The 13,620-nt window shown below is 39.6% G+C and overlaps 1 protein-coding gene across 1 annotated transcript in view; it reads left to right on the forward strand.

Annotated features, from left to right (window-relative positions):
* The window catches only part of EPAS1 (endothelial PAS domain protein 1), a 153,383-nt gene that overhangs the window by 125,531 nt on the left and 14,232 nt on the right, over positions 1 to 13,620 (forward strand). The window contains exons 7-10 of the mRNA XM_039528832.1: positions 3,214 to 3,320; positions 10,113 to 10,260; positions 11,407 to 11,615; positions 11,979 to 12,169. Of these exons, the coding sequence (XP_039384766.1) occupies positions 3,214 to 3,320; positions 10,113 to 10,260; positions 11,407 to 11,615; positions 11,979 to 12,169 (655 nt within the window). The remainder of the gene's footprint in view (positions 1 to 3,213; positions 3,321 to 10,112; positions 10,261 to 11,406; positions 11,616 to 11,978; positions 12,170 to 13,620) is intronic.

Below are 13,620 nucleotides of genomic sequence, written 5' to 3' on the forward strand. Positions count from 1 at the left end.
TGATCTAATTCAATTTGACATCCTCACTGGAGGCTCATACTTACAAGAGGTAGTGCTGTAACATGGAACTACAAGAAGGGTATTTTTGTAATGAGGAAGTTAGCTAGAAACAGATTGAAAGAGGAGTTAGGGGATTAAAATCCATAGAACCAGCATGCAGCTAGCTAAAAATGGCTACAAATTGCAGACAAAATTATGCATTACTACAGCACGAGGGACTCTCATGTCAATTTCTCTGGTGTAACTCAATTGAAGATAATGGAGTAATTTTTTATTTACACTGGTATAATTGAGATCAGTGTCTGTCCCTTGCTTTACTGATAAACTTTCTTTCTTTCCCTTCCTGTCTCTAAATCCATATTTGAAGACTAGGGTTAAATCCCAAACTCTCTGAATTTTAAAAACTTGCCCCAGGTGATGGGGTTGCAATCCCACCTAGGTTGTTTACTGATTCTGTACCAGTGGTTCAAAATTTTTAAGGATTACACATTCAGATTCGTGCACATGGCCAAATTCTGTGGCCAGTTATACCAACGCATCTTCATTGAAGACAGAGCAGACTTTGATTATTGTTTTTATTTATATAGCCTATTTGCAGCATTAACAGTTACATTGTGGGTCTCATGATATTTGGTAATCGATTTAAAGCCCTGGGTCCTATGAGAATTTCAGCTTTAATTAAAAAGTAAACTTCTAGTCCTCCTAGTTGCAGAGGAAAGCTTGAAAACATGACCCCAGTACATTGTAAAGGCTCAGAAGCCAGAAGGCAAACAAAAAGGCCTCCCAAATGTATTATTTTAAAATCATCTTATTCTTAAGCCTCTCTCATAATTTGGGAGGGACCTAACTCATGATTTTTTAATGTTGGGGTTGAAATGCTGTATTTGTTCACTGACTAAGCAAATTAATAGAAAACAATGTTTTTCAAGCCCACACCACTCTGCTATATTTAAAGAAACATGATTTACAACAAGCAGACTCAATGCATTGGTGGCTACTTGTGTATTCATAGAACAGGATGAATTTCTTATCCGGTGTATGGAGTGGCAATTACAGGGCCAAATTCTGGCAGAGCACTTTCCATATGCACTCGTCAGGATATCCGTGATTAGCAAGGGGGGGAGAAGGGCACAAGTTATCCACCCCAATCATGGATCCCGCAAATCTGTGGACAAACAGCTCTGTAGGCTCCCCACAAAGAAGCCAGATCTGATCCTATTTACACCAACGTAAATCTAGAGTCATCCCAACTGAAATCAGAATCTGGCACATGGATTTTTCTGGGACAAGATAAAGGGGTCACAAGAGATGTGGACCATATGTTTATGTGTGTAATTGCATCTGACTCAGCAGTGTCAGCTATCAAACTATATACACCTCTACCTCGATATAACTCTGTCCTCAGGAGCCAAAAAATCTTACCACGTTATAGGTGAAACCACGTTATATCAAACTTGCTCTGATCCACCGGGGTGCTCAGCCCCTCCCTCCTCCCCCTCGGATCACTGCCTTACCACGTTATATCCAAATTTGTGTTATATTGGGTCATGTCATATCGGGGTAGAGGTGTACTAATGTACATACTTTATTTGTGATCCTAGCTTGGGGGAGGCCTTGCAGGTGGCTGCCTTGCACATTAACATGGCTCTTGCAGTATCTATTTTATGGATGTTTATGACTTGGGCCATTCTTTTCCCTAGAGCATTGGAAAAACACTCAGACCAACAGCAACTCCTCCTAAGCACATGTGTACGAAACTGAGAGTTTGATTCTGCTCTCTGTTGTGCTGCTTGTAGGCCTGTGTAACTATTAATGTTAATGGCAGTTACGTGCGGGAAGAAAGAGGAGACTGAGTATTCATTGAAGTCTGAGTTTCCTGGCTTTGTAATGTTTATGACAACCTAGGAGTTAGTCAATTGTTTTTTGTTGTTGTCTGTTAATTTCCCAGTTTTTACTGCAGTTTGTTTAAAGAATAGAAGAAGTCACCCAGGAGTATTATGGATGAAACAATAAATTTTAATGGTTCCTTAGAATCTCTGCAGTAGATGTGACTTTGCTGTTGGATCTATATAGGTGTTTTCTCATTAACTGAGGTCTACTTTGTTTCCTGTTTTTAATAGATGAATTCCTGAATATTTTTCATGTGACAGTTACATGCACTTCAAATTTAATTTAGGAAACACTTATTTAAAATTAACCCCCCAGCCTGTAAATATTTATTTTGATATGTCTACTCCTTTTGAAGACTTTTTTTATTTCTCTGATGTCCCAAGCTAAATCCTTCTTAAATACTTACTTAGGTCCTTTAAGAAACTTCTGATTTTTGAGATTAGACTTTCACAATTCTATCTGTGTATACCCTGTGTAGTTTGTGGATTCCTGATCCAAGTAACACAGGCCAAAAATCCTCATGGATTTATTGTTGAGAAACATTACTGAATAAGCAGAGCAGCTGATTTCTTTAAAATCTCTCTCTCCTGGCATTAGTTTACTGTGTATTTTGCTTTGATAAATGAAATACCAAAAGCAATGAGCTAATCTCTTGCTACAGTTCAGTTTTTAAAGTCAAAACCATAAGAATTATACAAACAGAGTAGATAGCCAGAGGGCAGGACCTTCTATTCTTTGCACACACTGCTCCTAGTGTGGAGGAGTGGAGGATCAGGCCCATCTGGAGTAATGGACAGTGAGACAACTTGTAAGCAATGATTTGCTTGTAGTGAGTTTTCCAACTGTTATGGAACTACTGGGGAGAAAACAGTGTTTTTAATGGCTGCCTTAATAATCAGCTATCAAAATGAATGATAAAAGTATTCAAAGAGTATGTTTACACTGTGATTAAAACAAAACAAAACAAAACATGGCACCGCATCTCAGAGCATACGTTAGCTGACTCAGGCTCGCGGAGCTCAGGCTGCAGGGCTAAAGGTAGCAGAGTAGAAATTCCAGCTCAGGCTGGATAAGCCCAAGTCAGCTGATCTGGGCCAGCTGTGACTGTGCTGTGGGTCTTTTATGGCAGGGTAGATATACCCTAAGTATGGTAACAGCAGATCATTATTAAGAACACTGTATTTCCTAATATGTTCCAAAAAGAAATTGTCATCACATTTCAGCTCTATTGCTATAAGGACTTAATTCATGGCAGCACTTAAAATATATATAGACATTGTGGAGTAGGAGAGATCTAATTAAACCTTTTTTTTCTTGGTCAAGAATTACTGAATTGATTGGATACCACCCAGAAGAGCTACTGGGCCGTTCTGCATATGAATTCTATCATGCCTTGGACTCAGAAAATATGACTAAAAGCCATCAGAACTGTAAGTCATGTTGATATGTCCTTTGTTGTACATAAAACACGGTATGCATGTACCTGACTAACAAGCTGCAAACATAAATGCACATTGGCGTGTTGTTGAGTTCTTGTGTATATCTTGCATGTATTCTGTGAGAGAGAAATGCAAAGGGATTGCACTAGTGCTTCAGAGTGAAACTTAAGTGATGCATCGGCTTTTTGCTATGTCCCATTGAAGCCCCAGAGCTGGCCCTTTAGATGAATTTCACTCTAAATTAGAAACAAAACTAGTTCCATTTGCAGGATGTTGATTCTCGGACACACCCTTTTTTTCTAAGTTTACTCATGATACCAGATTCAGTTGAGAGGCTGAAAAGCTGGGTAAGGGCAAGCAATAAATATTGGGAAGGCATAAATAAGGATAAATGGTCAATTTCAAGCATGGCAAGAAGTAAATAGTGGCATACCACAGTGATCAGTATTAGACACAGGTGTCCTATATAATAAATAGAAAAAGCTCTATTAAGTTATCTTTTTCTATGTCTTTCTCTCTTTCCTCCTGTCCCCATCACTTTACTTCTTTTCCCCACCCAAAATAAATAGCTTGGAAAAAACACAGAAATATTTAGGCTAATTCGGAGTAGGGAAGATTGTGGGGAAACTCCAACAGGACCTAATAAAATGAGATAGATGGAAGATGGCATTCAGTATACAAGGTAATATATATTGGGAGGAAGGGTTTTTTTAACTCTTTTTATACTTAGTTGGGTTCCATATTACCTGACATGGTCAGCTAAATGTTGGCATCTGCTCAGTAGACAATGGTGGTCAGAAGGATGGAGAATTATATGGAAGCAAAGTATAATGCCATTGTATAAATCAATGCTTCACAGTGAATGTTGTGTATGACCATCTCATTTCATTTCTGATACGATCATTTTGAAATGACCATGAGAGGTCATAGAATATGATGAAGCATTGATTGGGGGTAAGCGAGTTCCATAGGAGGAGAATTTTTAAAATCCCAAAGATTATTTAGTAGAGAAACACACATGAAAGGAGATATGCTAGAGATCCATAAAATAAAAGATGCAGACTACCACTTTTGTGTGTCGTATCCTATAATGTCGGTAACAAGGGAGCTTTCAATGAAAAAAGCTAAACAAACAAAAACAAGGGGGAAAAAAAACAATTTTATATGACATGAAATTAACCTGTAGCTATGCTGATGCAAGATACTATTGAGAAACATTGCTTAGTCAGATTAAAAAATAAAATTATCTGCATGTTCTCAGGACCGTTTCCTTCATCTTCCTTCCCCTGTTCCTGCCTTATTTTTTGTTACTTTTTTCCTTAAATTAGATGGTAAGATCTTCTTGTGCAGTGCTTAATACAATGAGGCCGGAATCCTGACTGTGGCTTCTAGTTGCTGCTATAATGCAAATAATAATGCCATTACATTAGCTAGGTTAGAGAAATACAAAGGTGCCAAATTCTCATGCTCCAGGATATAACAGTTTGCACCAGCTGGGGGCCAGGAAACAACCCTACGAAGATGATATAATTGCTCAGGTGTCTCCTGTATATGGCCTCTCTTGCAAACAGGATACCGAACTAGCTGGACCATTTTACTGTTCCCTTGTGTCATCTCCTGTGTGCTCTGCGTAAGTGAGGTGAATTGCTTGGTTTTTTACGTCATAGTCATTTTCACAAAGCGTCGATCCAGTTCTATAGCGGTCTAACAGCAGTCCACAGGATCTGACTCAAACTCTTGGCTCCATATACAAATTAAAAATGACATAATGAGCTATTTGAAGAGCATCATGTGTGTAATTTAACCACATGAATGAATTGTGGAATACTAAATTCAACCGTAGTTTATGGTTTCCACCAGGAAAATAATAATGACCAGAAATATATACAGTTATAATCAAATTAGCATATAAAACTCTGAGCTGTCTTTTGGAGGTCATAATTACTGTCCTTGAAATATAAAACAAGCTGTTGGTAGATGAAATTAACTACATCATGTCTTCTCTAGCTCTTTGCACTTACTTTAAATTTCTAACTCTATTTTTCTCGATTAAAGGTGACCATTAACATTAATCTCCTAAAGATTAGTCTTTTGACTAATATATAAATATAGAATTTTTTGTGACTGTCTGTGCATTGGAGTTGGCATTTCATAGCAATATAATGAAGGCCCTGCATGTGTCTACCAAATGCATTTACAGTGAAAGGCTCAGTCACGTTGGGGCATCCAGTGATAGACCCCGATCATCTTTTCCCACATCCCTTTCAGAGTGATTTTAACTTTTTTAAAGACCATAATAATCAGTCTCAGCAGGCAACTGCATAACCAGAAAGGGTGGGGGGGGTTACATTAACCCTAACAGCAGGGGTTCTAGACCTCGCCATCCCCACCAAGTTAAGTACTCAGATGTTCAATAATAAGAATGTTTGACAGCAGAGATACTCATCTGTGGTGCAGAACAATGTTAGTTTTAATCAGAATGTTTTGAGGAAGCAGTTGTATTTGTTCTCCATTAGCCTGCTTCTGTCATTCCATTCATGTGGTTTTGTCTTTTTTTTATAAATTTTGAATTCCCCAAAACAAACTAGGCCTTTTACAGTGGTGAGCAATTAATTATATTGTCTCCACTCAAGCAAGCTATGTATTCTGAGATATCTGATTAGGAGGCATCATGAGCAATCGGTGGCTATGTTGGATTAAATTCTTTTTAAATCCCAGAGATCAATAAAAGTGTCCATCTACAGTTTATATTGAAATCGCACCAGAGAGGAAATAAAATAAGCCACCAGTGGAGGCTGCTCCTTGTTCTAATGGAGTCAGTTCGACTCCATGCGCAGGGCCAGCATAAAGCCTGTGCGTCACTTAAACCCTCAACGTAGCGCCTAATCCAGAAGCATGTTGAAATCAGTGGGGAAGACCCAGAAGTGGTTATTTATAAAAAGAATCCCACTGCAGCCTTATAGGGCTGCTCACAGCTGTGAGCACTACATCTAGTAATAAATGTGTAGGATCAGGCCCTATAATACTAAGAGTAGCCCCACGGTCTCTGAAGGTGTGTGGGGAAGCATATATACTGTATCTAGTCCCAGGGTAGCATAGCTTACGCATTCTGCCCTCTACAGGCATTGGCACAAATTCTATGGTGATGTAAATTAGTGCAACTCCAATAACCTCAACAAGAGCTATGTCACTTTACATCACCAGAAAATTTGGCCCATTGCATCTTGCTGAGGCAAATGCCTCCAGGCACTTCTTAAAGAAGCCCGTATGGCTGGGGCCATATGAATAGCAAGCCATGAACAATCAGCCACCTGGGCACCAACAAGCCCTCGTTGAACATGGAAGCCCTTGTGACCTTTTGAGAAACTGGGCGGATATTCATGAGTTATGTTCTGTGATTTCTAACACACATTGAGTAATCTAATGTTAATAGATCAGATATAAGATGACACATAATTATCCTTTTTTAAAAGTTAAAACAAGATACAATTTCTTCTGGAGAATTCTCCTAGCTGTTTTGATCGATGCTTCACAAAATTCTTCTCCTAGCAGAGCTGCAAAGTAATAATTTAAAATGCAAAACAAAAATAAAACTCCATGCTAAATATATTAGACATCCAAATTTTATTTAACCTAACTATGCTTTCTGCAGGAGCCAAGTATAATCACACTATAATATACCCACTGATTCTGAATACATCAATGCCAACAATATAATGTTACCAAACAAAGAAAAGAATCAAGTTCTAGAGCAGGATTTATTTTTCATTACAAGAAGGTAATCCACCACTATAATGAGGAATGGGAAAAAAAAGTTTGAAGGTTGAATGAACAGACTAAAATGAGCCTTTAAGATGGAAACAGAACTACTCCCCGAATTACTGGTGACACTGCTGACACACTTGTTGCAGTTTTACAATACTGTAATGTTGTTTTCAGATGAGGTAATGACCCTGTGCTGAAATAAACCATAGTTCTGTTTGTGTTCTTGGCTGCAAGTATAGCTCCATATACAGTATAAGACTTAATTGGATGTCATCAAATGCAAGATTAGAATTTAATTTTGCAGGATTTAACATACCCACTCTTTTACCAGTTATGTGAGGAAGAGATGAAAATCTTTGTCTTTGGCTGGAAAATATAGCTTTGCAGTGAATCTTTTGTGCAAACACTTAATATTCTAGAACTATTTCCATTTAGGGCCTTCCCACTAAAAACAATTGGAATTTTGCCATTGACTTCCATGGGGAGCTGGCTCTGGCCATCTGAGATATGTCAATGGGAAGTACATAGAAGTTGACAGACCAAGTCAGTTGTATCATATTCTGCATCTATTTCAAATGTATGACAATAATTAAAAAAAAAGCTTTGTAAACAATTAAAGGCAACAAAAAGTAACTGAAGATAATATTTTTTGTTTATTCTTCAGTGTGATGATTTAATTAATGTTGTATGAGATAGAGATGTAATATTTTGGTAACGTATTTAAAATAAAATGCTTTTAACTTTCTAACAACTTGGAAGTCATATGGCTAGATAACTGAAAGACAAAATTCAAGTGCATTAGTAATTTATAGTGTTACTCCAAAGAAAGCGTTCTGCCACTCTTTGTATCAGAACATGATGTGCTTTGGGGAGTGGGAGGGAAGATTAAAGCAGTAAAAAGCTTTCCTGTAATGTAACAGGCGCCCTTATTATGACTCTTATTGAAGAGCTGATGATTAGGAAGCCAATGTAATTATGTTTCACAAGCAGAGCAGAACAGTCTCTGAAACATACTAAAGGCAAAACCTTTTGATTTTGTTCCACACATTTAATCAAAAACATATTTAATCAAAAACAATAATCTTATATTTTGTCTAAATTAAAAAAGTCTAAATAAATTAAATGAAGGATGATGAAATATTCCTAGGGAAAAAAACTTTAGAGACAGGAAGAGAAACACTACAAATGACCCACGAACACTTAGAGTGGGGTTCACAAAGGTACTTAAGTGCCTACCCTGCATTGAAACCAAAGGGAGTTAGGCACCTAAATACCTTTGAGTATGCTACCCTTATTTTATTTCAGAAATTTAATGGGCCCAGTTCTGTTGTGGTTGTACACGAAGGACTTGTGCTTCAATAGTTTCTACAATGGTCATGTACGCAGGATTTTTCCTGTGCAAAGACTGTAGGATCAAGTCCAACTACAATTGGCCTTTAGTACATCAGTTTAATTGAGATCAAATAACGTTATTACAGTTGAAAGGTGCCTAAAGGGGAAATTTTGCCAAAAGGGCCTGATTGGGCAAACTTGAATCCCAATGGCGAGTGCTTATGTGCTAGTATGGATTGCAATATTATTATTAACATGGATAGAAAATTATTGTCAGTTGGGAGAAAAACAGTTGCTTGAATGGAAGATACCGTCCATATTAGCTGCCTTGAGGAAAATGGAAGGTTGACACCAAGTAAAGCATCCTACAAACTTAAATTCTCAAATGCCAAGAACTCTACACTGAAACATCTTGCCTATCTCTGAGTACTATAGATGTCTTATTTAGGCGATATATAAAAGTATTTGTAAAGCATCCAGATCAAACTCTAAATCTGAACTGTACTTTTTTTGTTCAGTGTGCTACTACCCAAACAAAGCTTGATTCTGTCTTCTGTGTAACCCCGGAAGTAACATGGAAGTATTACATTGTCCTGTAAGCATTGTTTGACCTTCATCTAAGTCTTAGCTGGAAACTGGCAGGTTAAAAGGAAATATTACAGAGAAATAATGATGACTGCATAGGCCAAACAGCCAGAAAAGCAGAACAATTCAACTCTCCATTTTCTCTACTGACAAAACAGTACCACTGATAATTCTTAATTTATGTCACTGTGACAGCTTTGAAAATGTTTTTCGTTTTTTTCCCTTTTGCTGTAAGAGCAATGTCAGCATAGTAATACCATGCCTCCTTATTTTCAACAATAACAAAATATATCAGGAATGTATATCTGGAGTTAATGTCATAGGTTCCAAGGCACGAGGAAGGAAAATATATACAATTTAGGCTAAGATTTTTTTTTAAAAAGGGGTGGGGGCACCTAATGTTGGGCTCCTAAGTTCATAGACACCTGAATAAAAAGCAACTGATGGGTGTTCAGCACTTTTGAAAATCAGGCCACTTCTTTAGATGCCTAAATATGGTCTGAAGAGTCTAACTTTAGGCACCTATGCTTGGCCTTAGACAGTGATGAGCTGCCAAAATCTTAACAACTGGTTCCCTATAAAAAGTTCTGATTTAAGGGGGCGGGAGTGGGGGAGGGGCCGGGGGAGCCTCAGCCTCCCCAGCTGGGATTCCTGGGAGCAACAGGATGGTCCAGCCCATGGACCAGAGTTCTTTGCCCACCCCCTGGCCCTTTAACAACTGGTTCTCCATGGAGGTCTAATTTTAGCAACCGGTTCTTGGGAACCGGTGGGAACCGGCTCCAGCTCACCACTGGCCTTAGACTAGTCTACATACAGTATACACATGCAATCAGTAGCCACCAATTTGGGGCACCTAACTTGAACTCTCTCACACTGAGCCCCTAGAAGTAGTGTCCACTTCTGAACATTTTGCCTTTTACATTTACACTTAAAAAAATAAGATAATCAGACAGTTACCAGCAAATAGCTTTAATTATAGTGCTGTCATGTTACATGACTTGAACTCAAAAGCAGTCTTACTGGTTTAAGCCGCGTGCTATGTTTATATATTGCATTCTTATAAATGCTGCTGCATTATTTATATTTTGTCCTATTTGATAGTGTGTGCAAAAGGTCAAGTAGTAACTGGCCAGTACCGAATGCTTGCAAAGCATGGTGGATACGTGTGGCTGGAGACGCAAGGAACTGTCATTTACAATACACGCAACCTACAACCTCAGTGTATTGTCTGTGTCAACTATGTACTGAGGTAAGTTATACAGAACCCCAAAAGTGCTTATGAACATCTATGCTGGAACACAGGCAATTAGTGGTATTTTTGAAAGGTGTATTTTACTTTGATATTCTGAAACCAACTTCGCCAAGCAAGATAGATCAAACACAACTGTTGGACTTTTTCTTTCAATAATGTCTGTTTGATACAAAATCTATTGACACATGCCTGCAGAAGGCTTTTATTTGCATGCAGTAGAATTTCTAGTTTGTTGGGAGGACCAGATATAAAACTTGCATGGAAGATTTGGAATAATTGCTTGCTACCAGGTGGAGCAAAGAGAAGCCTAATCTCTTGTAAATATCACCAGGAAGAAGTACCATATATACTCATTCATTAGCCCGTTCGTTTATAAGCCAACCCCCCAAGATGGTTAGGTAAAAATAGCAAAAACTGTATGACCCTTTCATAAGCCGACCCTATATTTCAGGGGTTGGCAAACTTTGGCTCCCGGCCGTCAGGGTAAGCCGCTGGTTTTGTTTACTTGGAGCATCTGCAGTCATGGAGCCCCTCAGCTCCCTGTGGCCTCAGTTCACCATTCCCAGCCAATGGGAGCTGAGGGGCTCAATGCCTGCACATGCTCCAGGTAAACAAAATGACAATGTATTAGATATTCAATTCAATGATTCCATAGAGTTTAAAATCATCAAATTTTGGTGTAGACCTGTTTATAAGCCGAATCCTGCACTTTGGTGCATCACATTTTTAACAAAAATATTCGGCTTATGAACGAGTATATACAGTAGTTTTCCTCAGCAAAGTCAGGACCACAAAGTGATCTGCTCTGGGCAAAATTAAATATTGTGGTCATAGACTAGGCCAAAAACTGCAATCTTGTAGAGTGAAACTGATCTGGGTCATTACTATGTTAATTACACACCTGTAAAACTGGAGTAACAGTGGTGAATCATCCCCCAGAATTATTGAGCAACTGCAGTTCCTTTTTGCTTCAAATTAAGTTCTGGGTGCTCAGCAACTCCAGCTCCAGTTTTCTCACATTAGGCACCAAAAATTAGTGGCAGTTTTGGCCTTTGCCTTAAAGTTGTAACAGTTCGTTAACTGTTTATATACTGACTTTGTTTTAGAGTGCAAAATGTCTAACAGATCTAATTGCCTTGTTAGCGAAATTGAGAAGAATGACATTGTATTCTCAATGGACCAGACGGAATCTCTGTTTAAGCCTCACCTGCTGACAATGAATACTATTTTTGATAATGGGGTCCCAGTGACTGAGAAGAGTGACTTCTTGTTCACAAAACTGAAGGAAGAACCGGAGGAGCTTGCTCAGTTGGCACCCACACCAGGCGATGCCATTATTTCTCTGGATTTTGGTTAGTATTGTAGCATCAAGCAGCATGCAATAAAAAATAACCTCAAAATACTTCTTGTTTTAACAAATGCAAAGAACCACAATGGGACTGATCTTGCTCTTCCTTGCACTTGGGAAAATCCGTTGTGACTCCATAGAAGTCAAAGGACTCACACCAATGAAAAATTTCTGTGAGCCAGATGACAATCAGGCCTATTATTTTTTCTTGATTTATACTAAAACCTTAGAATGTGAAGCATGCACATGGCAACTGGGAGATGCTCGCTTATTTATTTATTTATTTATTAAATAGCTGCTAATGTGTCATAGCACAACAGAATTGTCAGGCTAAAAGAATGTGTCAATCTTGTTAATGTCTGTTCAGGGACACAGACGTTTGAGGAAGCCTCTATCTACAACAAGGCTGTTGTTTTGACTCTAAACAAACAGTGGCCAGTGGAAGTGAAGACCCATACTCCCCAAGGTGAAAAGCTGACTATGCCATCATTTACCGTGCCTCAAGTTGCACCAGGCAGTAGTACTCCAAGTGCAAGTAGCAACAGCAGCTGTTCAACGGTAAGAAAGACCTTTGAACTGAAAATTAAATTATCTAATCTACAAACTGCAAGGTAAATAAATGGAGTGTGATGTTTTGTATGCAACTCCCATCAACATCAGTGAGAGATACATGTGTACAGTAGTGGTCTCGTACTTATGAAGTGACCAAGGCACATTGTACTGTATACATATTGAACAAAATAATGAGGATAATAAATCGGGGCTAGCCCCTGCGCTTAATACCTTTTTCCCAGCCACCCTCACACTAGTCTTCTCTCATTAAAACATCCTATGTACAGCCGCTAGACCAAGCCACCACTACTTCTAGGTGGATTAGCCAGTAAAAGGCTGCTATTAGATAGTGCAGCCATTATCAATATCCCTTTAACAAAATCCTGGCATATTACCTTCATTTGTTCATTAGGTAGAAGCTGTAGCCATATTTCAGTGGTTCCCAACTACTGGTACATGTACCAGTCCTGGCACTTAAGGCTTTTCAGGCTGGTACCATAGATTTCCTCTGTCCCTCCTTGCTCTGTGCTGGGCCCCAGTGAACTGCTGCTGTTTGCCATCCATTCATTTGTGCACTCTCTAATCGAAAATTTGGTTTGCTCTGAACTAAGCTGGATGGTGCACAACTGAATGAGAGGCAGTAGACACTGACATGGAACACATGCTGCTTAAACTAGCATAATTGCCCCCTAGAAGTTGGAAAGTGCTGATTTAGCATAGCCAGTAGGCCATTCCTGGAGGATGCCCCATTTATTTTGTAAACCCTGGAAGAGGAAAGCCTGAGCCCCTGATTACCCCATTCCTCTTCAGAGAGATTTAAGAGGGGATGTCTCACATTGTCAGTTTAGATTTATTTTTACACTATATCCATATGGTAGACCATTTCTATCATTATCGCATGCAGCACTTTTCACCATTTCTTAGTGATAAAAGTAATAATCTTCTTCGAGTGCTTGATCATGTCGATTCCATTCTAGGTGTGCGTGTGCCCACGTGCGCGGCTGTCGGAGATTTTGCCTTAGCGGTACCCGAAGGGCCAGCTGTGGCGACCTCTGGAGTTAGGGTTGCCAACTTTCTACTTGCACAAAACCAAACAACCTTGCCCCACCCCCTGCTGAGCCCTTCATCCAAGGCCCCGCTCTCCCCACCCTCACTCATTCATTTTCACTGGGCTGGGGCAGGGGTTTGGTGTGCAGGAGAGGACTCCAGGCTAGGGGCTGGAGCTGAGGGGTTCGGAGTATGGGAGGGGGCTCCAGCTGAGGCAGGGGGTTGGGAGGGGTATGGGCTCTGGATTGGGGGTGCGGATTCCAGGGTGGAGCCAGAAATGAGGAGTTCCGGGTGCAGGAGGGGGCTCCAGGCTGGTGTAGGGGTACAGGGGGGTGAGGGCTCTGGCTGGGGATGCAGGCTCAGGTGTGGGGTTAGGGCTGAGGGATTTGGAGGGCAGGATGGGGATCAGG

The sequence above is a fragment of the Mauremys reevesii genome, linkage group 3 (assembly GCF_016161935.1).
Source record: "Mauremys reevesii isolate NIE-2019 linkage group 3, ASM1616193v1, whole genome shotgun sequence".
Lineage (NCBI taxonomy): Eukaryota > Metazoa > Chordata > Testudines > Geoemydidae > Mauremys > Mauremys reevesii.